At 46.3% G+C, this 27,125-nt stretch overlaps 2 protein-coding genes across 5 annotated transcripts in view; both read left to right on the forward strand.

Annotated features, from left to right (window-relative positions):
• The first annotated feature begins 1,720 nt into the window (after positions 1-1,720).
• LOC126933036 (pleckstrin homology domain-containing family B member 2) lies at positions 1,721-26,830 on the forward strand. The gene is made up of 4 exons (XM_050752491.1): positions 1,721-1,798; positions 21,374-21,418; positions 25,775-25,927; positions 26,724-26,830. Exons 2-4 carry the CDS (start codon positions 21,382-21,384, stop codon positions 26,828-26,830), a joined length of 297 nt encoding a protein of 98 aa, XP_050608448.1. The 5' UTR covers positions 1,721-1,798; positions 21,374-21,381.
• Positions 1,721-27,125, forward strand: part of LOC126933035 (pleckstrin homology domain-containing family B member 2-like) — a 74,984-nt gene continuing 49,579 nt past the window's right edge. For all 4 annotated transcript variants that reach the window (XM_050752487.1, XM_050752488.1, XM_050752490.1 and 1 more), the window contains exon 1: positions 1,721-1,798. The gene's annotated coding sequence lies outside the window, so the exon portion shown is untranslated. The remainder of the gene's footprint in view (positions 1,799-27,125) is intronic.

Raw genomic sequence — 27,125 nt, forward strand, 5'->3', positions numbered from 1 at the left:
TTCAGCTTGGTAAAGTTTTACTTAACACACACGTACCCACCATTCAGATCAATGTATAGAACATTTTCAGCACCCCAGGAGTGGGGTTGCCAGGAGGATCTCTCAAGCCTCTTTCCAGGCAGTACTCCTGCACCAGCCCCCAACCCCTGCTAGGCTGGAATGCAATGGCTTGATTATAGGCCAAACTTCTGGCCTCAAGTAATCCTCCTGCCTCTGCCTCGCAAAGCTCTGGGATTACTGGCATGAACCACTTCAACTGGCCAACGTTTCTTTTCCCTCTATTGTCTTAAGAAAACCCCCAACTTTTCATTTTGAATAATTTTAGACTACAAAAAAGTTACAAAGCTAGTATACCCTTCACACAATTTCTCCTAATGTTAACCATTACACATTTGTCAAAACTAAAAACTATTACCTAAACTTAAACTTTTATATGAAGTTTATATCCTAGCTACATCACCATGTTGCATATGACAGTTTCTCAGTGTTTTTCTTGCTGTTGATTACCTTGATAGTTTGAGGAGTTTTGGTGAGGTGTTTTGAGGAATATCCCACAAATGAGATTTGTCTGATGTTTATCTTTCAGTTAGACTGAGCTCACTTTTTTTTTTTTTTAAATCACATCTTGTCAAGGGCAAATGCAGTGACTAGTCACTTTGATTTTCACGTGGAGTGCCTCCGCTGTGAAGTTACAGCCCTTTCCACACTGTGCTCTTGGAAAGGGCGTCCCCAGGCACTGGCCACACTCGGGGTGGGTGCAGACGGATTACCACACCCCTCTGGATGAGGTATTATTAGAATTCCTCTGCAAGGAAGATTATCCCTTCTCCTTCATTTATTTAATCAGGTATTTATATCAGCACGGGCTCTGGGATGTTTTATACTCTAGGTTATAACTTAATGCAATGTACTTTATATTGCTGCTCAAATTGTACCAGGTGTGGTCCCCGGGAGCTTTCTGGGTAGATCCCTGAGCCCTTGGACGCCCGGTCCTTCCGTTTTTTGAGCACTTCGAGCTTCTGGCCTACAAAACGCTCTGGCTCAGCTAGAGCTTTCTGAGCCCGGGTCCTAGAGTTGCTCATTTCTCTAAGGCTTTATTAAAATATTACATAAAATATTAAAATATTAAATATCTCTCATTTCTCTGAACTTTATTAAAATATTACTTTTATTTGGCTGGGCGCGGTGGCTCACGCCTGTAATTATTATTTTTTTTAAGCAGGGTCTCATACTTTTGCTCAACCTGGAGTGCAGTGACACAATCATGGCTCACTGCACCTTTGACCTCCTGGGTGCTAGTGAAGCTTCCCGCTCAGCCTCTCAGGCAGCTGGGACTACAGATGCAAGCCACCACGCCAGGCTAATTTTTTTATTTTTATTTTTTTGTAGAGAAAGTGTCCCACTGTGTTGCCCAGGCTGGTCTTGAACTCCTGGGCTCAAGCGATTCTCAAACAGGCCTTGGCCCTGTTTTTAGAGAGCGGTATTTAGAAACCAAGATTAGGGTGCTAACAACTCTTTTTTTTTTTTGATTTTTAGATTTTTAAGGCGGGATCTCACTCGGTAACACTTCCTTTTAGTGGAAGCGCCGACCTCCTGGGAGACCCACACCGACCGCCTCTTCCCGCCCCGTTTCTCGGGAAACCACCCAGACACCCCGCCCCACCCGCCGGGGCCCGCCGCGCATGCGCGCGGCGGCGTGACGTCAGCTCGGCTACCAGGACGCCGGACGTGCGGCAGTCGAAGGCTGGGACGCGAGCAGCTGTCGCGGCGTGTTGCAGTTGTCCGCTCTGGTTCGCAGGTGAGTGTCTCTGTTTGGTCTGGACGACCCTAGCTCCTTTCCCCTCCAGCCCGCGCCCCTCCAGATTCTCCCTTAGCGCCGCCCAGCCTCGCGCTCCTCCGAGGGGACCTCGCACCGCGCCACCTCCCCAGCGTCCCCACTCCCTAATTACCCCTGAGGCGCCTGGCCACGGGTGCTCCCGCCTCCCTGGACCGCTGCCCTTCCCAGGTCCGCCCTCTCAGCCTCCCATGGAGCAGCCCGTCCGGGAGCCCTCCCAGTGGGCCCCCCCCCCGTCTTTCGGGCCCCCTGCCGTCGCTTCCCGGGCGTCCCCCTCCGGGCCTTTCCCCGAGCCCCTCCCCTCCGGCCCTGCGGACCCTCTCCCTTTCTCAACTGCCGCCTCCGCTTTGCATCCTTTCTGGCCGCTCGGGAGTGTCCCACGCGTCTGACTGTCGGGACCTGCTGCGGCCCCCCCACCTGGGGTCTTCTGGCGTCCGATCTCCACCCCTCCTGCTCCCTCTGCTCCGGGGAACTTGCCTTCTCAGTTCTCCTGCCCAGAGGTCTCCCCACCTTAAGTCCTGGGGGGCATCGAGGCTTTACCCTCGCGGTGCGGTCCGCCCCCGCTTCATTTCACCTGCTCTTGGCCTTGCAGTGTAAGTTATCTTACATATCTCTGTTCGTGTTTGTTTCTCTTACTCAACTAGATAGAAATCTCCGGAGGTCAGTGATTTGCATAGGGATCCCCCCCCCCCCCCCCCGCTCCCTCCCCTTGCTTAAATCTCAAATGTAGACTGGATCACGTAGAAAAGGCTTCGTAAATGAGCGAATAGTAAATTTCCGATGTGTCAGGGTGAGTGGAAGAAAGGAATGAGGTGCTGTGGTCACTGTAAACATTTAGGAGAACACGGTTATTTCAAAATAATACTGACTCATGGTCTCAGCCTTTAAATTTTTAGTGCTTAGGAAAGGGTGGAACCAGCACCGAGGGAGGAGGGCTGACAGCTGAGGGGAGGAATATTCCAAGGTCTTCTGTGGCCTTTGATAGAACCAGTACCAATGCAGGAAGTGACTTGTCCGAAGTCACATGAGGAATTAGGATCCGAGCTGGCACTGTTAACTGCGTTTAGTATGGCCCTCAATATTTGTTGAATGAAAACATGTATGCGCAGACACAGCTGTGCGTCTGTGCCCATGCAGTGGGTGTGTCTGCCTAAGAACCTATGGGTGTGTGGGAATACTGCTGTGACTGGTTCAGTTGCGCTCAAGAGTGTTCACTAGGTTCAGAAAGTTCCTAACCGTGGGCTAGTTGGCTGGATATTGATAGGACTGGAGCTTGTCTGGGCTTCCTTTGTGCCTGGTGTTTACTCTCTGTGGTGGTGATCTCTTTACTCGACTCTTCCCCATTTGTACTCATCTCCCTGAGGACAAGAATCAAACTGTGTTGTAGGGTTTCCCTAATAAACAGCATGGTGTTTGGCGCTTTGTAGGTGGTCAGTAAATGCTTATTGAAGAAGGCTACAGAAAAGAACTCAGAACCTGACAGCAGTTCTTTGCTAGCATTATATTTTAAAGGCGTTGGGACATTCTGTAAGTAAATTTCCTGATATGCTCAAGGACTGAGTTGATTAAATGTGTACAGCAGTGGTATAGAGAGGACAGATACTCTTGTGTTAGTCCTTGGGAAGGTGGAGGTTTTTCTCAGCTCTTTCTGAAAGCTTTGCTTATGCTTTTCAGCTTGCATTAATATTTTTCTTTCTCCTTTTCTCTGCCTGTCTTCTTACTGTTTGTCTAAGGAAATTGAAGATACCTTATTAATAACACTAACTACCAAAAACTGCAAAACACACTGTTAAAAATGCCCCCAAAGTGGGGGCTCATTGACCCCGTTGTTTTGTTGGTTGTATATTTGCTTCCACAGTGGATCATGGAAACAGAAAGTTGGACTTTCTTGCCTCTTTGCTTTCTTGGCCTGTCTGCCCTTTGATGGTGCTGGAATTAGGCTTGTTGTCAAGAAGTGGTTCCCAACTGGAAAGGGCCAGTGTCACATGGGGACTGACCTCTACCTGATGATGGGCCGCGTAACCTTCCTTCCCTTCTGTTTCGGAATGTACCTGTGACATCTCTTTGACTGTCCATTGTTGTCCTCGAAAAACAGAGATGAGTTTTCTTCCTTTTTCTTAAGGAAGCCACTTTTATAGCTAAAGAAAGCTAGAGAACTGGGATATCATGAGGAGTTGTAGACAGTTAAACCTGAATTCCAGCTTTTCGAACAAAATAGTAATGTTATTGTAGCAGTTCTCACTTTTTTTTTTGAGACGGAGTTTCACTCTTGTTGCTTAGGCTGGAGTACAATGGCGCAATCTTGGCTCACTGCAACCTCTGCCTCCCGGGTTCAAGGGAGTCCTGCCCCCTCAAGTAGCTGGGATTACAGGCGTACGCCACCATCCTTGGCTAATTTTTTGTATTTTTAGTAGAGATGGGGTTTCACTATGTTGGTCAACCTGGTCTCGAACTCCTGACCTCAGGTGATCCACCTGCCTCGGCCTCCCAAAGTGTTGGAATTACAGTCGTGAGCCACCGCGCCTGGCCAGTTCTCATTTCTGGACAATCTACTACAGGGCTGTTTGGACATATCTCCTTTAATTGTCACAATAACCCCATGAAGTAATTGGTTGTGCCTTGTCATACAGGTAAGAAAACTGAGGCTTAGAGAGATTTAGAATCTTGATCAAGGTCATACTAGTGAGTAGAAGGCAAAGTAGGCTTCAGACTTAGAAATGTCAGATTCCAAAGGTGGTATTTTTTGTTCATCTGTTGTCTGTTTCGATTCATGCTTTCAAGGAGATACAAATTCAAATTTAAAATAATTTAAATTGTTGAATATGGCTTATATTTTAAAGCTTTGTATAGGTTTTATTGACATAAAAACAATGTTCTTTTGCAGCTAGTTTGCTGGTATTTTATTCTCTGGAGACCAACAGCTAGGGCTTAGTGTTTATCTGATGAGTTTTAGTTTATGCATTCCGTTTTGCTCCAGTATATAAATAGTGAAATGTTGAAATACGTTATGGAGTGGTGTGAAATTCAGCATGCTAAGGCCAACAAACAGAAGTCTTCTGAGCCATTTGAGAAGAAATTCAGCATGCTAAGGCCAACAAACAGAAGTCTTCTGAGCCATTTGAGAAGCAGCTTGATGTCGTTGTTTCTTCTGGAACAGGGCTGTCCAGTCTTCCGGCTTTCTTGGGCCACATTGGAAGAAGGCTACACATAAAATACACTAACACTAATGATAGCTGATGCACTAAAAAATAAAATTGCAAAAAAATCTCATAACGTTTTAAGAAAGTTTACAAATCTGTATTGGGCTGCATTCACAGCTGTCCTGGGCTGGGGCCACGAGTTGGACGAGCTTGTTCTAGAATGTTTTAGGCAAATTTTGGTCGGGGGAAAATAAGTAAGAGTAATAATAGTAGTAAATAGTAATAATTGCTGTCAAAACAGCTACCATTTATCGAGGTCTAGTAACTGAGGCATCATGCCAAATACTTATGTATTATTTCACCCAATTTTCCAAACATCCTGTCAAGTAGGTGGTGAGAATTCTCATTTTATAGATCAGAAAACTAGACTTGGAAAAGTAACTTGCCCAGTTGAGTCAGGATTTGAACATAGGTCTTTTAACTCTAAAGCTTATACCCAAACACTAGGTTCCGTGAATTTTCAAAAGCATATGATAGGCTGACTGCAGTGGCTCACACCTGTAATCCCAGAACTTTGGGAGGCTGAGATGGAAGGCCTTGAGCCCAGGAGTTTGAGACCAGCTTGGACAACATAGTGAAACCTCGTCTCTACAAAAACAAAACAAAATGTGACCAAAATCATGCTTTATGATTTTTGGTTTCTAAAGATACTCTCTAAATTTCTCTCCCCAATTTAAAGACGAAAGCAGGGCACTATTGGAAGCTTCAAGTAGGTAGATGAATTTAGGTTGGTTTTTTGTTTTGGTATAGTTGAAGATAATTCAGGTTATTGCTGACATGTTTACATTTATCAAAATAATACAGGTACATAGATCGAAAGACCAAATAAGCCAGGCGCGGTGGCTCACGCCTGTAATCCCAGCACTTTGGGAGGCTGAGGCGGGTGGATCGCCTGAGGTCAGTAGTTTGAAACCAGCCTGGCTAACACGGTGAAACCCTGTGTCTACTAAACATACAAAAACATTAGCCGGGGTGGTGGCAGGCGCCTGTAGTCCCAGCTACGCGGGAGGCTGAGGCAGGAGAATGGCGTGAACTCGGGAGAAGGAGCTTGCAGTGAGCCGAGATCGCCCCACTGCACTCCAGCCTGGGCGACAGAGTGAGATTCCGTCTCAAAAAAAAAAAAAAAAAAGTATTTTATTTTCGTGGATATGGTAAAATTGCTTTTGATTTATATGTAATCTTTTGACTTCTGATCATAGAAGACTTTTGCTGCCTTGTAAAACTCTTCAATTCACCAATGAGTGAAAAACTTGTGGAGAATTTGTCAGTGACTTCCCCCCTGTAGTACTCAGTCCTTCTCCAGTCTGGACTGTTTTTTTTTTCCTTTCCCTAGTCCTTCTGCACAGCTGCCTTTCTGGGAATTTCCTCCCCTGCCAGCTGAAGACAGAGTCCTACTCTGTCGCCCAGACTGGAGTGCAGTGACATGATGATTCATGGCTCCCTGTGCTTCAACCTCCTGGGCTCGAGCGATCTTCCCACCTCAGTCTACTGTGTAGGTGGGACTACAGGCGTGCACCACTATGCCCAGCTAACTTCTTATTTTTTTGTTGAGATAGTGTCTCACTGTGTTGCTGGGTTGGTCTCAAACTTCTGGGCTGAAGCGATTCTCCCACCTTGGCCTCCCAAAGTGTTGGGATTACAGACAAGAGCCACCATGCCTGGCCTTGATTAATAATTTGACTGGGTATGGAATTCTGACTTGGAAATAACTATTTTCCCTTAACATTTTGAAGGTATTGCTCTAGACGTCCTGTACCTTGCCGATTGTTGATTCTTTATATATGCTTTTTTCTCTGGGAAGTTTTTAGGTTCTCTTCTTTGTCCCTGATGTTCCGAAATTTCAGTCATCCTACTTACGGAGGATCTTTTAAAATTCATCATGCTGTACACTCATTGGAGCTTTTGAATCTAGAAATGTGTTATCCTGTTGCGGGAAATGGCTTTATGATATGATTTCTCTGCTCTTTCCTCTGTGGTTCATTTAGCAAATTCTCCTATAAGGAGAATTTTTTTTTGAGATGGAGTCTCGCTGTGATGCCCAGGCTGGAGTGCAGTGGTGCGATCTCAGTTCACTGCAACCTCCGTCTCTTGGGTTGAAGTGATTCTCCTGCCTCAGCCTCCCGAGTAGCTGGGACTACAGGTGTGTGCCACCGTGCCTGGCTAATTTTTGTATTTTTAGTAGAGACAGGGTTTCACCATATTGGCCAGGCTTGTCTTGAACTCCTGACCCCAAGTGATGTACCCGCTTCGGCCTCCCAAAGTGCTGTGATTAACAGGTGTGAGCCACTGTGCCCAGCCAGCAGAATATTTTATATCCCAGGCCCATCCTGTACTTTTTTTCCATCTCTTGGTCTTTTTTTTTCACTCTTCATTTCAGAGAGATTTCTTTCATCTTGATCTTTTCAACTCTTGTATTGAATTTTTAATTTTGGTTATTATTTTTAATTGAGAGCTCTGAATATTTCTTTTTTTTTCTTGTTTTTTTTTTTGAAATGGAGTCTCACTCTGTTGCCTGGGCTGGAGTGCAGTGGCACGATTGCAGCTCACTGCAACCTCTGCCTCCCTGGTTCTAGCGATTCTTCTGCCTCAGCCTCCTGAGTAGCTAGGACTACAGGAGCCTGCCACCATGCCCAGCTAATTTTTGTGTTTTTAGTAGAGACGGGGTTTCACCATGTTGGCCAGACTGGTCTCAAACTCGTGACCTCAAATCATCCACCCGCCTTGGCCTCCTAAAGTGTTGGCATTACAGGCATGAACCACTGTGGCTGGCTGTAAAGTAATATTTTTGAAGTTTTCTTTTGTACCGAGCATTGTTTGTGATTCTTGTGAGGTTTTTTCCTTTAAAATTTTATTTTCTTTAATCTCTATCTTTTTCTCTTTTTTTTTGAGATGGAGTCTTGCTCTGTCGCCCAGGCTGGAGTGCAGTGGCCAATCTCAGCTCACTGCAAACTCCGCCTCCGGGGTTTACGCCATTCTCCTGCCTCAGCCTCCCAAGTAGCTGGGACTACAGGCGCCCGCCACCTCGCCCGGCTAGTTTTTTGTATTTTTTTAGTAGAGACGGGGTTTCACCGTGTTAGCCAGGATGGTCTCGATCTCCTGACCTCATGATCCGCCCGTCTTGGCCTCCCAAAGTGCCGGGATTACAGGCTTGAGCCACTGCTCCCGGCCTTCAATCTCTGTCTTTTGTGGTCTAGATTTTTCTCCAATGTCTGATTGTGATACTGTGAAATGTTTATTTGGTCTTTGACCTCATTTCCTGCCTTACAACTCCTATTTAATACAATCCTTAAACTCTCCAAAATGATGTCTTTTTGTATGCTAGTGATTGATTGATGGACTGCAGACTCCCTTCAGGATTGGGGGCTGGTCATCTGAAACACCCATGCAGCATTCGAGGGCTGGAACTTTCATGTCTGCCCCCCAGCCTTCGAGGAAGGAGGGAAGGGTTCAAGGTGATGTTGACCACCAGTGGCCGTTGGTGTAATCAGTCATGCTAACGTAATGTAGCCTCCATAAAAACCCAAAAGGATTGGGTTCGGAGAGCTTCCGGAATAGCTGAACACCTGGCGGCTCCTGGAGGGAGGGTGGTGTGTGCCTGGAGAGGCCGGGACACTAACACCTTGCCCTACGCATCTCTTCGTCTGTGTCCTTGTAATACCCTTTGTAATAAACTGGTAAATGTAAGTCATTGTTTACCTGAATTTTGTGAGCTGCTCTAGCAAATTAAACACAGGGAGGTATGGGAATTCTAATAGACCTAAAGAAATAACTAAAGCAAAAATTACTATAAATAGAGAGTTTATTTAGGCCAGATTTGAGGACAGCATCCTGGGAAGCATAGATTCAAGTTGCCCTGAATATATGCTTCGAGTAGCAACAGTTACAAGTGGGATTTTAAAGGGCAAAAACGGGGAGAGTTTCTAAGTTGAACATAAACTATTGGTTGGCTGTATATTGTTCTTTGTATCACACATTCCAGGAACATGAAGAAAATGGTTGAGGGTCACATTGTGTAACTTGTAGTAACTGTCTTGGTAATTTATCAGCTTGTCTGGAAACTACAGGAAAGGGAAGATAGAAAAAAACGCCAAGTCCCTTTACACGGTTAACCCTGAGCATGGTTGGGGCTGTGGTAACTAAAGACCCATTTTCTACACTTTGCCTGCTGTATGTTCTTCAGATTGCTCTGAGCTGCTTTTCTTTCTCACTGACTTGAAGCTAGTTGATCACATGTTCCAGAGGCCCTGGCTTGCAGCTGGTGTCTGAAGGGTGGGCAGTCTTGTGGGACTGAGCCCTCACCTGTGGAATCTGATGCTATCTCCAGGTAGATAGTGTGACAGTTGAATTGCAGAATATCTAGTTGGTGTTCGCTGCGAATTTTTTTTTTTTTTGAGACTGGGTCTCATTCTTGCCCAGGCTGAAATGTAGTGGTGTGATCATGGCTCACTGCAACCTCCCCATTCCAGGCTCTAGTGGTCCTCTTACCTCAGCCCCAAAGTAGCTGGGACTACAGGTGTCCGCCACCATGCCCCGCTAATTTTTGTATGGTTGGGGTTTCACCATGTTGCCCAGGCTGGTCTCAAACTCCTGAGCTCAAGTGGTCCCCCCACCTTCGCCTCCTAAAGTGTTGGGATTATAGACACGCGACACTGCACATGGGCTTGCTGCATAATTGATTTCTTGCTTGGTATGTGGGGAGAAACCCTGACGCATTTTGTCACAGAAGTCTTCTATGTTGATTGTTGTGATGTGAGAGCAGAGGAAAAATAGTATCTTTTTCCACTCAGACTGATGATGCTTGCTCTGTATTCCTACTTCAGAGAGGTACTGAAAAGCTGATTGGAAGTCTGTGTGTTTGCTTCAAGTCTATCTCTTGGTGAGCTTCCCTGGAGAGGGTTAGGCAAAGATTGGCTTTTTCATTACAGAACACCCAGTTGTCAGTATCAGTGAACCTTTCCTCTTGGGACTGTGCCTTTGCTCAGAGCTAGAGTCTGGGAAGTAAGGAAGAAGATAGAGAATTTGACTTGCGCGGACTATATTCTCCTTCTAAGTGTGGCCTGTCACTTTGAGCTGTGTGTAGTGTGGCCACACCCAGTCTCCAGAGACATCATCTTCAGGATCAGGGAGGGTCCCTGTCTACATGGGTGGATGCCAGGTGACCCCTTTGAAGACTTTCCATTAATTCTCCTGATTTCTCCCCCACCTTTAGAATTCTTACCTCCAATTTCTGAATCTATTTTTATGTGGCAGGAGTTGGCTTGCTGTGTTTTGGCTTCTGTTAGCACATGACAGAGTAGAAGTGGCCATGTTTTATGTTAGTTGCCACTTGTCTGTTTGTCTTAGAACCTTCAAAATGTTGTATCTCATCTGCTTTTGTCTGCTGCTGTTCTCTTTGTGGATTTATGCCTTGTTTTCTCCTTAACTCTCATTTTAGTTGCATTTCAGGAGGGAGTGGAGCTAGCCATCTGTGCTTCTTATAAATTCATCATTAACACTGGAAATAGAGCAATCACCTGCATATCGAGCTTCACATTACTGGTGTTTTTTTTTTTTTTTTTTTTTTTTTTTTGAGATGGAGTTTTGCTCTTTCGTCCAAGCTGGAGTGAAGTGGTGCGATCTCGGCTCACTGCAACCTCCTCCTCCTGGATTCAAGCGATTCTCCTGCCTCAGCCTCCCAAGTAGCTGGGATTACAGGCACCCGCCACAACACCCAGCTAATTTTTGTATTTTTAGTAGAGACAGTGTTTCACCACGTTGGCCAAGCTGGTCTCGAACTCCTGACCTGGGGTGATCTGGCCACCTCAGCCTCCCAAATGCTGGGATTACAGGCGTGAGCCACCGCCCAGCTTGGTGTTTCTTTTGTCTTGGATCCATGTTTCAGTGCTACTCTTGTGTCTTCTCCCTTTTAAAATAACTCCCCTGTGAATTGTAATGTTGAGTGACAAGAAATGTTAATTCTCTAGAAATACATAGGGAGAGAGAAGAACAGAAAGCTGCATGTTTAAAGTCTGCCTTTTTTGTTTTTCCCTTTGAGGCTTGGGTCCTTGGTAACCTCCAGGCAGGGCAGGCCAGCCAGATCAGGACCAGGAATTGGTCTAGGGTGATGGGGAGGTGGAAGGAAGGGGATGCCTGTGCAGTAGTGATACGTAAGTCTCTGGGAGGCTGAAGGCATGTTGGTCAAGTGACAGTGTCCAAGTGATGATACTGTCTGATCCAGGTGAAGGTACCACAGGTACCTTAGGAGGCATCCAGTGTCGCAGAACTTTTATTATATATCCCCTTATTTTCTTCCGACTTCTGGAGATTGGTGTGTAAGTGCTTGCTCAGCTGTGTAAGTCACTAAAACCGGTGTATTCCCAAAACCAACGTATTCCTTACTGTGTGAATCCATGGTTGGTTTCCCCAGGGCCATTTCTCTCCAGGAGCTTGAGTTTAGGCTGGCTCAAAGCCTGCACCTGCAGTCTCCCCTGCTATCCAGGTTTCAGTACACATGAACTCTCAACTCAGAAGTCTAGTCTTTTTGTCTTTTTTTTTTTTTTTTTTTTTGAGACGGAGTCTCGCTCGCCCAGGCTGGAGTGCAGTGGCGCGATCTCGGCTCACTGCAAGCTCCGCCTCCCGGGTTCACGCCATTCTCCTGCCTCAGCCTCCTGAGTAGCTGGGACTACAGGCGCCCACAACCGCGCCCGGCTAATTTTTTGTATTTTTAGTAGAGACGGGGTTTCACCGTGGTCTCGATCTCCTGACCTTGTGATCCGCCCGCCTCGGCCTCCCAAAGCGCTGGGATTACAGGCGTGAGCCACCGCGCCCGGTCCTAGTCTTTTTGTCTTAAAAGGGAAATCCCAACATTTAGATAGTAAATGCAACAAATGACCCCTACTATTAACATAGTAACCGTTTGCATTATCCAAGGAGAGGCTGTTACACAATTATCAAAGTGTTTCAAGTGTTTCAACCTTTTTTTTTTTTTTTTTTTTTTTTTTTTTTTTTTTTGAGACGGAGTCTCGCTGTGTCTCCCAGGCTGGAGTGCAGTGGCGTGATCTCGGCTCACTGCAAGCTCTGCCTCCCGGGTTCATGCCATTCTCCCGCCTCAGCCTCCCAAGTAGCTGGGACTACAAGCGCCCGCCACCACGCCCGGCTAGTTTTTTGTATTTTTAGTAGAGACGGGGTTTCACCATGTTAGCCAGGATAGTCTCGATCTCCTGACCTCATGATCCACCCGCCTCGGCCTCCCAAAGTGCTGGGATTACAGGCTTGAGCCACCGCACCCGGCCCCCCTTTTTTTTTTTTTTTTTTAAATCAAACTGGCTGTCCTCAACTGTGTGAAATTGAACTCATATTGGAAGGTGTATTAGTCTGTTCTTAAGCTGCTAATGAAGACGTACTAATGAAGACATGCTAATGAAGACTGGGTAATTTATAAAGGAAAGAGGTTTAATTGACTCACAGTTCCACATGGCTGGGGAGGCCTCACTCTCATTGTGGAAGACAAATGAGGAGCAAAGTTATGTCTTACATGGCAGTAGGCGAGAGAGCTTGTGCAAGGGAACTCCCATTTATTAAACCATCTGATCTTCTGAGACTTACTACCATGAGACCAGTATGGGGGAAAAACTGCCCCCAAGATTCAGTTACCGTCCCTTGGCCCCGCCCTTGACACATGGGGATTTTTGCAATTCAAGGTGAGATTTGGGTGGAGACACAGCCAAACAATATCATTCTGCCCAGGTCCCTGCCAAATCTTGTGTCCTCACATTTCAAAACCAATCATGCCTTCCCAGCAGTCCCCCAAAGTCTTAACTCATTTTAGCATTAACTCAGAAGTCCACAGTCCAAAGTCTCATCTGAGATAAAGCAGGTCTCTTCCGCCTATGAGCCTGTAAAATCAAAAGCAAGTTAGTTACTCCCTAGATACTGTGGGGGTACAGCCATTGGGTAAATACACCTGTTCCAAATGGGAGAAATTGGCCAGAACGAAGGGACTGCAGGCCCCATGCAAGTCCGAAATCCAATGGGGCAGTCAAACCTTTTTTTTTTTTTTTTTTTTTTTTTTTTTTTTGAGACAGAGTTTCACTCTTGTTGCCCAGGCTGGAGTGCAATGACCTGGTCTTGGCTCACTGCAACCTCCACCTCCCGGGTTCAAGCGATTCTTCTGCCTCAGACTCCTGAGTAGCTGGGATTACAGGTGCCCACCACCATGCCCAGCTAATTTTTATATTTTTAGTAGAGACGAGGTTTCACCATGTCAGTCAGGCTGGTCTCAAACTCCTGACCTGAGGCAATCTGCCTGCCTCGGCCTCCCAAAGTGCAGAGATTACAGGTGTGAGCCACTGAGCCTAGCCAGGGCAGTCAAATCTTGAAGCTCCAGAATGATCTCCCTTGACTCCGTGTCTCACATCCAGGTCATGCTGATGTAAGAGGTGGGCTCCCATGACCTTGGGCAGCTCCACCCATGCAGCTTTGCAGGGTACAGACCCCATTTTGGCAGCTTTCACTGGCTGGCATTGAGTGTCTGCAGCTTTCTAGGTGCAGAGTGCAAGTTGTCAGTGGATGTACCATTCTGGGGTCTGGAGGACAGTGGCCCTCTTCTCACAGCTCCAGTAGATAGTGCCCCAGTGGACACTCTCTGTGGGGGCTCCAACCTCATATTTCCCTTCCACACTGCCCTAGTAGAGGTTCTCCATGAGGGCCCCACTCCTGCAGCAAACTTCTGCCTGGACCTCCAGGCATTTCCATACAACTTCTGAAATCTAGATGGGGGTTCCCAAATCTCAATTATTGACTTCTGTGTACCTGCAGGATCAACACCACATGAAAACTGCCAAGGCTTGGGGCTTGCACCCTCTGAAACCACAGCCTGAGCTGTACCTTGGCCCCTTTTAGCCATTACAGTAGCAGCTGGGACAGGCACCAAGTCCCGAGGCTGCACGCAGCAGGGGGGCCCTGGGCCTGACCTGCAAAACCGTTTTTTCCTTTTAGTCCTCCGGACCTGTGATGGCAGTGGCTGCTGCAAAGGTTTCTGACATGCCCTGGATACTTTTTTTTTTTTTTTTTTGAGACAGAGTCTCGCTCTGTCCCCTGGCTGGAGTGCAGTGGCGCAATCTTGGCTCACTGCAAGCTCCACCTCCCGAGTTCATGCCATTCTCCTGCCTCAGCCTCCTGAGTAGCTGGGACTACAGGTGCCCGCCACTTTTTTGTATTTTTAGTAGAGACGGGGTTTCACCGTGTTAGCCAGGATGGTCTCGATCTCCTGACCTCGTGATCCGCCCGCCTGGGCCTCTGAAAGTGTTGGGATTACAGGCGTGACCTACCAGTGAGCCACCGTCCAGCCCTGCCCTGGAGACATTTTGCCTGTTGTCTTGGTGGTTAACATTGGGCTTCTTATTACTTATGCAAATTTCTGCAGCAGGCTTGAATTTCTCCCCAGAAAATGGATTTTTCCTTTCTGTTGCATCATCAGTCGGCAAATTTTCCGAACTTTTATGCTCTGCTTCCTCTTGAATGCTTTGCTGCTTAGAAATTTCTTTTGCTAGATACCCTAAATCATCTCTCTCAAGTTCAAACTTCCACAGGTCTCTAGGACAGAGACAAAATACCACCAGTCTCTTTACATAGCAATGGTGATCTTTACTCCAGTTCCCATCTAGTTCCTCATCTCCATCTGAGCCCACTGCAGCCTGGACCTTATTGTCCGTATCACTGTCAGCATTTTGGTCAGGGCCACTCAGCAAGTCTTTAGGAAGTTCCAAACTTTCCCACATCTTCCTGTCTTCTTCTCAGCCCTCCAAACTGTTCCAACCTCTGCCTTTTACCCAGTTTCAAAGTTGCTTCCACATTTTTAGTTATCTTTACAGTGGCATTCTGCTGTACTGGTACCAATTTACTGTATTAGTCTGTTCTCATGCTGCTAATAAAGATATACCCAAGACTGGGTGATTTATAAAAGAAGGAGGTGGCCGGGCGCAGTGACTCATGCGTGTAATCCCAGCACTTTGGGAGGCCACGGTGAGCAGATCACGAGGTCAGGAGATTGAGACCATCTTGGCTAACATGGTGAAACCCCGTCTCCACTAAAAAAAATACAAAAAAATTAGTGGGGCGTGGTGGTGGGCACCTGTAGTCCGTGCTACTCGGAAGACTGAGACAGGAGAATGGTGTGAACCCGGGAGGTGGAGGTTGCAGTGAGCCGAGATTGCGCCACTGCACTCTGGCCTGGGCGACAGAGCGAGACTCCATCTCAAAAAAAAAAAAAACAGGAAGGAAGTTTAGTTGACTCACAGTTCACATGGCTGGGGAGGCCTCACAATCATGGTGGAAGGCAAATGAGGAACAAAGTCATGTCTTACATAGTGGCAGGCAAGAGAACTTGTGCGGGGAACTCCCATTTATAAAACTATCAGATCTTGTGAGACTTGTTCACTACCATGAGAACAGTATGAGGGGAACTGCCCCCATGATTCAGTTATCTCCACCTGGCCTCACTGTTGACATGTGGGGATTATTACAATTCAGGGTGAGATTTGGGTGGGAATACAGCCAAACCATTATCAGAAGGTATGTCTTTTTTTTTTTTTTTTTTTTTTTTTTTTTTTTTTTTTTTTTTTGAGATGGAGTCTCACTCTTTTGCCAGGCTAGAGTGCAGTGGTGCGATCTTGACTCACTGCAACCTCTGCTTCCCAGGTTCAAGCGATTCTTCTGCCTCGGCCTCCCAAAGTGCTGGGATTACAGGCGTGAGCTACCGCGCCCTAGCAGAAGGTATATCTTTTCTCTAACACATTCTACTGTAATATATCTCATTTCAGTCATCTTATACCCAAGGTGCCTTTCAGCCTTGCTTGTAATGAACTGTAATTTTTACTTTGAATTTTACACTTGTGTCACAATTTAGCCATTAGATGCTCTTTCTTCACCTGAGTGGCTTCTTGACGCTTTCTGAAGGCACTCTTGAAAGCATCTGTGCTTTTTGGTAATAAGATATCCTGCCCCTAAACTGTAAGTAGCTCATTTTCAAAGAGTACTGGCGCCTTTTAGAGGAGACTAGTGTTAGAGATGAAAATCTGGGCTCTGGGAGGTACATGAGATTGTTCCACAGAATGAGGAGAGAGAGACAGGATGACATGAGATAAGAAGCTACTTGAGTCAGCAGAGGAATTACTCTTTTAAAGAGTCAAGAGTTTCTGTTGCTGATTCCAGTTTAAGTTCTTTTCTGTCTCATAATCTGATTTCCCCTTTCTCTAATAGTTTTGAGTTATTTTATATAGGCACACGAAAGATATGTTTATAATGTCCTCTAGATGTAGACATTTCCATTTCTTTTTTCTTTTTGAATCTTACTGAAGTGGCCTGAATTGATTCCCAAGTCTACCGTTCAGTTTCTCCTTGTTGCCATCCCTTGAGACTCAACTGCCTGAAAAGTAAGAGAAACCCAGGCTTACCTCAAGGAAACACCAAAGAAAACATATGCACAACATTCTTGTATTAGTCTATTCTCACACTCCTTTAAAGAACTACCTGAGACTGGGTAATTTATGAAGAAAAGAGGTTTAATCGACTCAGAGTTCTGTAGACTGTACAGGAGGCATGGCTGTGGAGTCCTCAGAAAACTTGCAATCATGGCAGAAGGCGAAGGGGAAGCAGCTGTGTTTTCATGTGGCAGTAGGAGAGGGTGAACACACTTATAAATAACTAGATCTCCTGAGAAATCTATCACAAGACCAGCAACAGGGATAGCTGCCCCCATGATCCAGTCACCTTCCACTAGGCCCCTCTGCCAACACTGGGGATTATAATTCAACATGAGATCTTGGGTGGGGACACAGAGCCAAACCATATAATCTGGCAAATCAGATGTTGACCCACACAATTAGTACCAAATACTCAGAGATACCAGGAAATCTCTGGGTCCTTAAGGTTTTACTTAAAACTCTCTTTTAACTCTTTATCAGCCGGGCACAGTGGCTCACGCCTGTAATCCCAGCACTTCAGGAGGCCAAGGTGGGCAGGATCACCTGAGATCAGGAGTTCGAGACCAGCCTGGTCAACATGGCAAAACCCAGTCTCTACTAAAAATACAAAAATTAGCTGGGTGTGGTGGTGCGTGCTTGTAATCCCAGCTACTTGGGAAACTGAGGCAGGAGAATTGCTTGAACCCGGGAGGCGGAGGTTGTAGTGAGCTGAGATCATGCCACTGCACTCCAGCCTGGACGACTGAGTGAGACTCTGTCTCAAAAACAAAAACAAAAAAACCTCTTTATCCTCATGGGTGCCAATGGTGGTAGTGCTAATCTTACGGCATGTAGGATTGTTGGGCTCAGATTCTTAAAGGCCTTTGAATAAATGAAGCCATTCTTAATCTCAGTGTTACACTAGTCTGACATTTTAACCATTAAGAATGATAGGAGGCTGGGTGCAGTGGCTCACGCTTGTAATCCCAGCACTTTGAGAGGTCAGAGCAGGCGGATCACTTGAGGTCAGGAGTTCGAGACCATCCTGGCCAACATGGTGAAAGCCTCTCTCCACTAAAATTGCAAAAATTAGCTGGCTGTGGTGACACCTGTAATTGCAGCTACTTGGGAGGCTGAGGCACGAGAATCGCTTGAACCTCGGAGGCGGAGGTTGCAGTGAGCCTAGATAGTGCCATTGCACTCCAGTCTGGGTGACAGAGGTAAACTCTGTCCAAAAAAAAAAAAAAAAAAAAGATAGAAGATGTAGCCAAATTAATATCAAGAACCATTAGAAGGCTGGCCATGGTGGCTCACACCTGTAATCCCAGCACTTTGAGAGGCTGAGGCGGGTGGATTGCCTGGCCAACATGGCGAAATCCTGTCTCTACTTAAAATACAAAAATTAGCTGGTTGTGATGGCACACGCCTGAAATTCTAGCTACTCGGGAGGCTGAGGCAGGAGAATCGCTTGAACCTGGGAGGTGGAGGCTGCAGCGAGCCGAGATCATCGCACTCCAGCCTGGGTGACAGCGCAGACAAAGAAACAAACAAAAAAACCCATTAAAAATGTAAAGAAATTCACCACAGACATTGAGGAGACTCCTTTCTGTTACTCCACATTTTTATATTCACTGTGTCCCATAACCACCAGCGAAGTTGTATGGCTGCGTTTCAGTCAGGTTTTGTATTTGTTGTGACTAGGTAGTTATCAGTACGTTTTCTAGTAATTTTTAGCCTGTTCCCATTTATTTTTTTTTCATATGATATATATACTGAGAATTCACTTTATGGATGCATGAAGCTGTAGTATGAATATAAATATCTAGGATTTGACGTGAATGCGTACGTACTTTGCCCTCTCTTTTTTTGTGTTCTGGGTTAATAACACCACTGCACAGATGTGATGCTATCTACATCATTCTTTCCTTTTTGTTTCGCCTGTTTCTTCTGCTGTATTAAGCTACATGAGAGTAGCATTTTGGCCTTGCCACTGCTGTATCCTTAGTGTCTAAGACAAGACTGAACACACGTTAGGTGCTCTAAGAATATTTGTTTAATGAAAATATGATACTGGTAGTTCTCCACCTCAAACCCTTTTGGAAGTAAAATGATTGTTTTGGGATGTTTTAGGCTGTAAGTTGCAGGAAACCAAATTCAAACATCTTAAGTGATAAACCCATCATTCTGCTTAGTGGAAAGTCTTAGGTAAGGGTGGGTTTTGGGGGTTGGTGAAGTCAGTGGCTCAGCAGCGTGAGCTCTGCTGTCTCTGGGTCGGCTGCCCCAGCTGGTTCCTCATGGTCAGAAGGTGGCTGCCCGCACAGTGAGCAGCGGTGTGCTTCCCTGTTCACGTCATCTGGGAGACAGGGAGACCGGCTTTTGTTTGCTGGGGATTGTATGTTTGAGAACCTAAACGCAGTAGAGAAAGGGGAAAAATGAAAAACATTTCCTTTCTTGGTAAGGACAGAAAGGATGAATTGAAGAAAACTGCAAAGAGAGCAAGAAGCCTCAGCGTGCGTGATTTTGGAGATGCTGAGGTATGGGGTTACTGGGGCTTGTGGAGCTCTTGTTAAAGATTTGGAGGAAGATGAGAATTCAGCCATGCTTAGATATGGGGAAGGAGCCACATGAGAGACATTTGTTCTTCTGAGGTGCCCATTTGGGCTTTTGCTCACCTTACAAACCTTAGCGCCTTAAAGAAATACCTAAAAAAGCTAAAGCAGAAAACAAAAATGGCCCATAGTCTCAGCTTCCAGATAATAACTAATGATTTCAAACAATGAAATGGGCTGGGTGTGGTGGCTCATGCCTGTAATCCCAGCGCTTTGGGAGGCCGAGGGAGGTGGATCACCTGAGGTCAGGAGTTTGAGACCAGCCTGACCAATGTGCTGAAACCCCGTCTTTATTAAAAATATAAAAATTAGCCGAGCTTGTTGGTATGCGCCTGTAGTCCCAGCTACTCAGGGAGGCTGAGACAGGAAAATTGCTTGAACCTGGAGGGCGGAGGTTGCAGTGAGCTGAGATTGCACCACTGCGTTCCAGCCTGGGCATCGCAGCAAAACTCCATCTCAAAAAAAAAAAAAACAAAACAAACATGCAAACTGTTAACTAATTTAAACAGTACAGGAAGGGGTAATGGGACCAGTCACCGTCTTTGTTGTGTGACACACACAGAATCGCCGCATTGTGTTTCCAGAGACACATCCTTCACAGGTTTCAGGATTCCTCCCAGGAGGCGGCCTGCAGCACATGCCGCTCCGCCTTGCCTGCCTGGTGATCTGTCCTGTGTGGAGGTGCCCGCTCCGCAGTCCTCCGTCGTGGGGCATGTTGGCGTGCTTCTGCAGTATATGTGATGTTGCAGCAAGTGTTTTTATATATATATGTATGTACGTGTTGGTGAACTTCTGCACATGGTGAGGCAAATTCCTAGTCATGGTGAGACTGCTGGGTCAAAGTATGTGAACTATTAAAGTTTCGACAGGTTTTGTCAAATTTCCCTCCGAAAAGGTTGCAGCAATTTTCTTTCTGCCATCGCGCTTTCTCCTTGCTGGTGTCTTGGAGGTTTTCATTTCTGACCACCTGATAGGTACAGTAGTTAACTGTACAGCTGGAGTTGTATCTGTTGAATTGAGTGGGAAATTCAGTGTCTTTTTACGGGTTTGTTGGTCCTTTGTGTTCCTTTTCTGTGAACTGCTAAATGATTGCCTTTTCTGTATGATGTGTGTGAACTTTGTAAGTGAAGGAAATAAGCTCCTTGCTGCCATATGGTTATGAATATTTCTTCTTCTTCTGGTTTTTTTTTTTTTTTTGAGACAGTCTCACTCTGTCGCCCAAGCTGGAGTGTAGTGGTGTCTCGGCTCACCGCAACCTCCACCTCCCGGGTTCAAGTGATTCTCCTGCCTCAGCCTCCCGAGTAGCAAGATTATAGGTGCCCATCACCAAGCCTGGCAATTTTTTTTTTTTTTGAGACAGAGTCACCCAGGCTGGAGTGCAGTGGCAGCGTGATCTCAGCTCACTGCAACCTCCGCCTCCCGGGTTCAAGCGATTCTCCTCCCTCAGCCTCCTGAGTAGCTGGGATTACAGGCACATACCACCACACCCAGCTAATTTTTGTATTTTTAGTAGAGGCGGGGTTTCAGCATGTTGGTCAGGCTGGTCTCAAACTCCTGACCTCCTGATCTGCCCGCCTCAGCCTCCCAAAGTGCTAGGATTACAGGCATGAGCCACCGCGCCCGGCCAATTTTTGTATTTTTAGTAGAGACGAGGTTTCACCATGTTGGCCAGGCTGGTCTCGAACTCCTAACCTCAGGTGATCCACCCTCCTTAGCCTGAGCCTCTGTGCCCAGCTGTGACTGTTTCTTCTAATTTATCAGTTTTAAAGTCACATTTAGCTTTTTTCCATACAGAAGATTTAAATTTTTATGGAGTTGACTTTATGAACCTTTTTCTTGATGACTTTTGTTTTTTTTGCCCTGACCTGGCCACTCCATGTCACTCACTGCTGACACCAGTGTAGCACCCCTGCCTGGGCCATGTGGACCCCACTGGGAACTCCAAATGTAGGCACCTGAGGGCTCCAGCAAGCCACGAGAATCCTCCATGTCCTTGACAGAGCTAAATGCTGTGTCCCTGGGGCTGCTTTATGTTTGTTGTGTGGTGTTAGACGCAGGTGGGCTGGGTGCTGAGGCTGAAGGCTAGTGTGGGAGGAGGGAAGTGGGTACAGAGTGCAGGGCACATGAACCCCACTGAGGAGGTGTTTGTTAAATGCCAGGGGGGCACTGAGCTAAAATGGCCTTGGCTCTTCCTCAGCTGATGCTGAAGGGGCTAAGGATAGAGACTTGGCCAGACAGGTTATTCTCTTTCTAGGTATGATTTTGAACCTGCCTGTTCTTGTTCTGTAGGTGAAGAGATGGCGTTTGTGAAGAGTGGCTGGTTGCTGCGACAGAGTGAGTACAGGATGTGCGGCCTGCGGTCGGCATTGCCGAAGGGCAATCTCTATTTCTGTTTGCTTAAAGCTGATCATGGTTAAAAACAAATAACAAAGTTTTTTGAGTGCTGTGGCCTTGAGTTTTCCCTTGGACATTCCTAGGTCTCTGTGAACTGTCTTGCACACCGCGAAGCTCCTCCTTGGTTGCTGAGTTGATAGGAACCAGGAAACAATGGCAGTCCCTGCTGCTTTCGCTCTCCTCACTAGCGTGCTTTATTTATTTTATTTTACTTTATTTATTTATTTATTTTTGAGATGGAGTTTCACTCTTGTTGTGGAGTGCAATGGCGCGATCTCGTCTCACCACAGCCTCTGCCTCTTGGGTTCAAGCGATTCTCCTGCCTCAGCCTCCCGAGTAGCTGGGATCACAGGCATGTGCCACCATACCCGGCTAATTTTGTATTTTTGGTAGAGAAGGGGTTTCTCCATGATGGCCAGGCTGGTCTCAAACTCCTGACCTCAGGTGATCTGCCTGCCTCGGCTCCCAAAGTGTTGGGATTACAAGCGTGAGCCACCATGCCCAGCCACGTGCTTTATTGTTAATGATGGTTCTGGAACTGCCTGGATCTACCTGAGCCCAGCTGAGATCTGGCACGGAAGTGCTGGTCTCACTGCCTCTCTCCTCTGGGGATTGAGCAGTGACTCAGATTCTCAGATATTGGTGTCTTGGTAATTATGTGGCTGAAGAGTTGATCTGAGGCAGAGTTTATCTAAAACCAAAAAAACTTTTGTGTCTCCAAAAGGACTAGAGAAGAGACTCAGTTCTGTTTTTATGGGATTGAGATCCACTTTCCTAGGCTGATCTCCACAAACCTATCTTTCCTACACTGTCTGCTTATCTGTGAGGCTGTCACTCCAGGTGGGATTCATACTGTGTTTTAAAATGGGAAGAACCAGTCTTATTTATTAAAAAAAGAGCAAGCAGGATATTCTGTTATACTAGAAAGAGTGAAGCTAAGGGAAAAGTGACTACTATGTCATTTATGATTCTAGTCAAAAACTGAGCTGTATCACATACCATTGATTGTTCAGAGACGTGAGTTTATCTATGGGGGATACTTTCAGAAATCAGCTAAAGTCAAGTCTACCAGTGAGAATTGATGGCATACCTGAGATGGTTTATAAAAACTATTGTTTATGAATCGTTTGTGTTCCTGTTAAAAAGATTTTATGTATATATTCTTAATTCTCACAACAGCTGTATGATAGGTAAGTGGTATTATTTCCAGTTAAAGAAATTGAGATTCAGTGAGGTTAGGTAATTTGTCTAAGTGTAAACTATGGGTGACAAACCTACATTCAAAGTCAGAACTGTGTGATTGCACCCTGAGACCGGCCTTCAGCCTGTGTGCCTGTGAAGAGTTCCGTGGTCCCAACCTGGAGCTGAACCGTGTGCCCCCCTGTCTGTGACAGTCCTGTAGTCTTAGAATAGACAGAGGTGTCGTAGTGTCAGCTTCACAAAGGAAGTCCTGGAGCCCCAAGTTTCCTAGTTCTGGGTTTTGTGGTCCCAGCCTCCCCATAGTCAGGGGACATGGGGACCCTTGCTCAGACCTCGAGGGTGTGCCCTCCTTTGCTGGCCCTTCAGATGTCCTTTGGTGTTTCTTGCCAGGCTCTGCCACACCCTTGTTTGAGGGTAAGCTTTCCCTTCTCTGCCACAACTCGATGTAAGTGCTTTGTCAACATACTGATCAATGACCCTTTGGACAATGTTGTGCTCCCCATCAGTGCCTAGCATGGGGACGTACATAAAATGGATGTACTTTAAATAAGTCACATAGACTTTTCCAGTATTCTGGTCCATGGGTGTTTCAGAAATGTATATTCAGAAGACTTATCTATACATAACCCCATCTTCATATGTGTGGGTTAATTTTCCTTCTTTCCTGAAAGTAGAAGTATCAGTGCCAGTAAAACGAGGTGAGATGTATTACATCCATGGGGTTGTAGAGTAGCAGAGACACACATGCGATGTGGTCACATGTAGGCAAAGCCGTCCTCAGGACTTCTTTTCCTGCCGTTGCCACATACAGTGTTGGGCCCTGGTCCTGGCCTCTGGAGGACAGCCTGATTTGGGAGTCTGCAGCCAGGGCTTTGATGCAGGTGAGATACTTGGGCAGAACTCCCTGGCCCAGTGGTTCCACCTGTCTCTGTGTTTCTGTGGCTCTATTTAGTAGGGCTTTTTGTTTGTTTGTTTGTTTGAGACAGAGTCTTGCTTTGTTGCTCAGGCTGGAGTGCAATGGCATGATCTCGGCTCACTGCAACTTCTGCCTCCAGCTTCAAGCGATTTTCCTGCCTCAGCCTCCTGAGTAGCTGGGATTATAGGTGTGCACCACCAGGCCCGGCTAATTTTTGTATCTTTAGTAGAGACGGCGTTTCACCATGTTGACCAGGCTGGTCTTGAAATCCTGACCTCATGGTCCACCCGCCTTGGCCTCCCAAAGTGCTGGGATTACAGGCATGAGCCACCGTGTCCGGCTTTTCTTTTTATTTTTAAGATAGGGTCTTGCCCTGTCGCCTAGGCTGGAGTGCAGTGGCGTGATAGCTGCTCACTGCAGCCTTGATCTCCCAGGTTCAAGTGGTCCTCCTGCCTCAGAATCTCAAGTAGCTGGGACTGCTGGCCTGTGTTAGCATGTCTGCCTATTTTCCTCTTTGTAGAGATGGGTCTTGCTATGTAGTCCAGGCTGGTCTCAAACTCCTGGGCTCAAGCGATCCTTCCACCTCAACCTCCCAAAGTGCTGGGACTACAGAGATAAGCCATTGCGCCCAGCCTGTTTGGCAGTTTCTGCACAGCTCAGGCAGCCAATCAAATGGATGCTTGGGCATCACTTAGTGGTCAGTTGGGCAAGTGCAGTGGACACCCCTCCTGGTGAGGAGAGTGCCTGATACTGGCAGGAAGGCTGGATGGTACGTATCTGGTTGACACCAGTTGCAGGCACGGCAACATAAAGGGAAGCACATGAAATGGGATTGTGTGTGTTGGCCAAGAACGGGGTGAGGTGTACAGGAACAGAAGGTGTAGTGGGCAGTGAGTGGATGTGAGGAAGGTACAGAGATGACCGGAGCTACAACTGGCCTTTAAGTCCACTGCAGGGGTTTTCCCTTCATGCAGTCAAGGAAATTACTGTTTTATAAAGTTAAATACCTGGTCCAAGATCACAAATGAAAGGTTGAATTCGCTCAAGCTGACAGAAATATGTGAGGTAGTAGGATGTGCACAGCGTTAGAGGCCAGGCAGGGCCTGGTCTATATCCTGCTGTGCTCATTTATCGAGTGTATGCATCGGGGTGCCTTCCACACTGTAGGCTTCCTGTGGGAAATGGTAGGAGAGAGTATCTGTGAAAGCTCTTAAGGACAAGAAAAAAAAATGTGTTTTTTTTTTTTGAGACAGAGTCTTGCTCTGTACCCCAGGTTGGAGAGCAGTGGTGTGATCTCAGTTCACTGCAACCTCCACCTCCTGGGTTCAAGCGATTCTCCTGCCTCAGCCTCCCTAGTAGCTGGGATTACAGGTGCCTGCCTCCATGCTCAGCTAGTTTATTGTAGTTTTAGTAGAGACAGGATTTCACCGTCTTGTCCAGGCTGGTCTCGAACTCCTGGCCTCAAGTGATCCATCCGCCTCGGTCTCCCAAAGTGCTGGGATTACATGCGTGAGCCACCGTGCCTGGCTGAAATGTGTTTCTTCAAAGAGGTAGGTATTATTTTTATTTGCATATAGAGACTTTACAGTCCAGCATTTTCTGATCTAGCAAATGTAGACAATATTTGGAAATTTAGAAACTGGAAAAGTTTGAAAGGTTTAAAGTTTAGTACTGTATGAGGAATTAAATGTTAGATATGTTTCATTTGCTGAAAAGCAAGCTTTTTTTAATTTTTTTATTTTTTTTTAAACACCTTAATTTGAAAGTGTGGGGACTTCTAAGTTGGTTGGCAGCATTCTCTGTTGCCAGTGTGTGCCGCATGCAGCCTGCTGACGCACCAGTGGGCGGGCCCTGGGGTCGGCTTTCGCTTTCATTCTGAGGGACTGCTTTGGTTAATTCTAACAGGTGTCATTAAGGGGTCAGGGGAAGAGTTCTTTTTGTTTCTGCTGTGACTGTGTCCTTGCTCTTTTGGCTCGAAGCCAACCTTTCCGCTGGGCGTGGCGGCTCGTGCCTGCAGTTGCAGCTAAACGGGAGGCTGAAGTGGGAGGATTGCTTGAGCCCAGGAGTTCAAGGCTGCAGTGAGCTGTGATCATGTTTGTGAATAGCCACTGCATTCCAACTTGGGTGAAATAATAAGACTCTATCTCTGAAAAAAACCCAACCTTACTATTTTTTTCCAGGTACTATTTTGAAGCGCTGGAAGAAGAACTGGTTTGATCTGTGGTCGGATGGTCACCTAATCTATTATGATGACCAGACTCGGCAGAATATCGAGGATAAGGTCCACATGCCAGTGGACTGTATCAACATCCGCACAGGGCAGGAATGTCGGGGTGAGCTGGCCTGTCTTGGCCAACTTCTGTCTTCTGCTCTTCCTCTGTCTCGGTGGGAACTGGGTCCTCTTCCTTCCGCGTTCTGCTTTCATTAACAGATTGAAGAAGGGCTCCATCTCAGAGGGGCGGCCACAGTGGCGCCCCAGGCACTTAGATTGTGAACCACATGGTCGGGGCAAATCAATTTTCTCACCTGAGTTAAACTCAGAGTCCACGTCTCTTCTTCTCATGGAGAGGGAACCAGAGCGCTGGGAACCTCAAGAAGCACAGGCCACCCTAGACTGTTGATTTTGTACTCAGAAAATGGCTTCTGTTTGATGGGGACTGCAATCAATTGCTTAAAATCTGGGATGTTGGCCGGGTATGGTGGCTCATGCCTGTAATCCCAGCACTGGGAGGCTGAGGTGGGTGGATCACGAGGTCAGGAGTTCAAGACCAGCCTGGCCAAGATGGTGAAATCCCATCTCTACTAAAAATACAAAAAAATTAGCCAGGTGTGGTGGCAGTTGCCTGTAATCTCAGCTACTTGGGAGGCCGAGGCAGAGAATTGCCTGAACCCGGGAGTCAGAGGTTGCAGTGAGCCGAATACATTTTGTAGATGTCATCTTGACAGCTGGTCCTGTCAGTCAGCCTAGCTGTGTTCTTTCTTTCTGCATTATTGGAAAGGCACGGGGTTCTTTCATAGATGTAGCGCTTGATTTTTTGTCTAGTCCTTTGCTTCTCTGAGCTGGTAGTTCTTAGAAAATGTAAGGAGAAATCCTGAAAAAAGTTCTTTTCTTCTGCTTATTTTTCATAGATATTCAGCCTCCAGATGGAAAGTCAAAAGACTGCATGCTCCAGATTGTTTGTCGAGATGGGAAAACAATTAGTCTTTGTGCAGAAAGCACAGACGATTGCTTGTAAGTTTTGCTTTCTTACGTGTTTAATTTAAAAAGTATTTTCTATTTTAACTTCTGATTACCAAAAAATGAAAAGAATGGGCGTGGAGTTCTCTTTCAGGCGTCAGAATGAGGGACTCAGTGGATGTGTGAGAGAAATGCAAGAGTCGCTTTTCCAGTTCTGGTTTCCGCCTCCCTGAGACTGCCTGGGCCTATCGAATTGTGGAGAAAATGGCAGAAAGGAATAGCAGTTTCGTCATGCTCTCTCTTTTTTTTTCTTTTTTCTTTTTTTTTATTATTATACTTTAAGTTTTAGGGTA

This window comes from Macaca thibetana, chromosome 12 (assembly GCF_024542745.1).
Source record: "Macaca thibetana thibetana isolate TM-01 chromosome 12, ASM2454274v1, whole genome shotgun sequence".
Classification (NCBI taxonomy): Eukaryota; Metazoa; Chordata; class Mammalia; order Primates; family Cercopithecidae; genus Macaca; species Macaca thibetana.

What these genes read in the sequence shown, in the direction of transcription:
- LOC126933036 (XM_050752491.1), top strand. Translation starts at nt 21,382, where the DNA reads ATGGCGTTTGTGAAGAGTGGCTGGTTGCTGCGACAGA. An exon ending in TGGCTGGTTGCTGCGACAGA is followed by an intron (nt 21,419 to 25,774) that starts GTGAGTACAGGA and finishes ATTTTTTTCCAG; the next exon opens with GTACTATTTTGAAGCGCTGG. An exon ending in CACAGGGCAGGAATGTCGGG is followed by an intron (nt 25,928 to 26,723) that starts GTGAGCTGGCCT and finishes TATTTTTCATAG; the next exon opens with ATATTCAGCCTCCAGATGGA.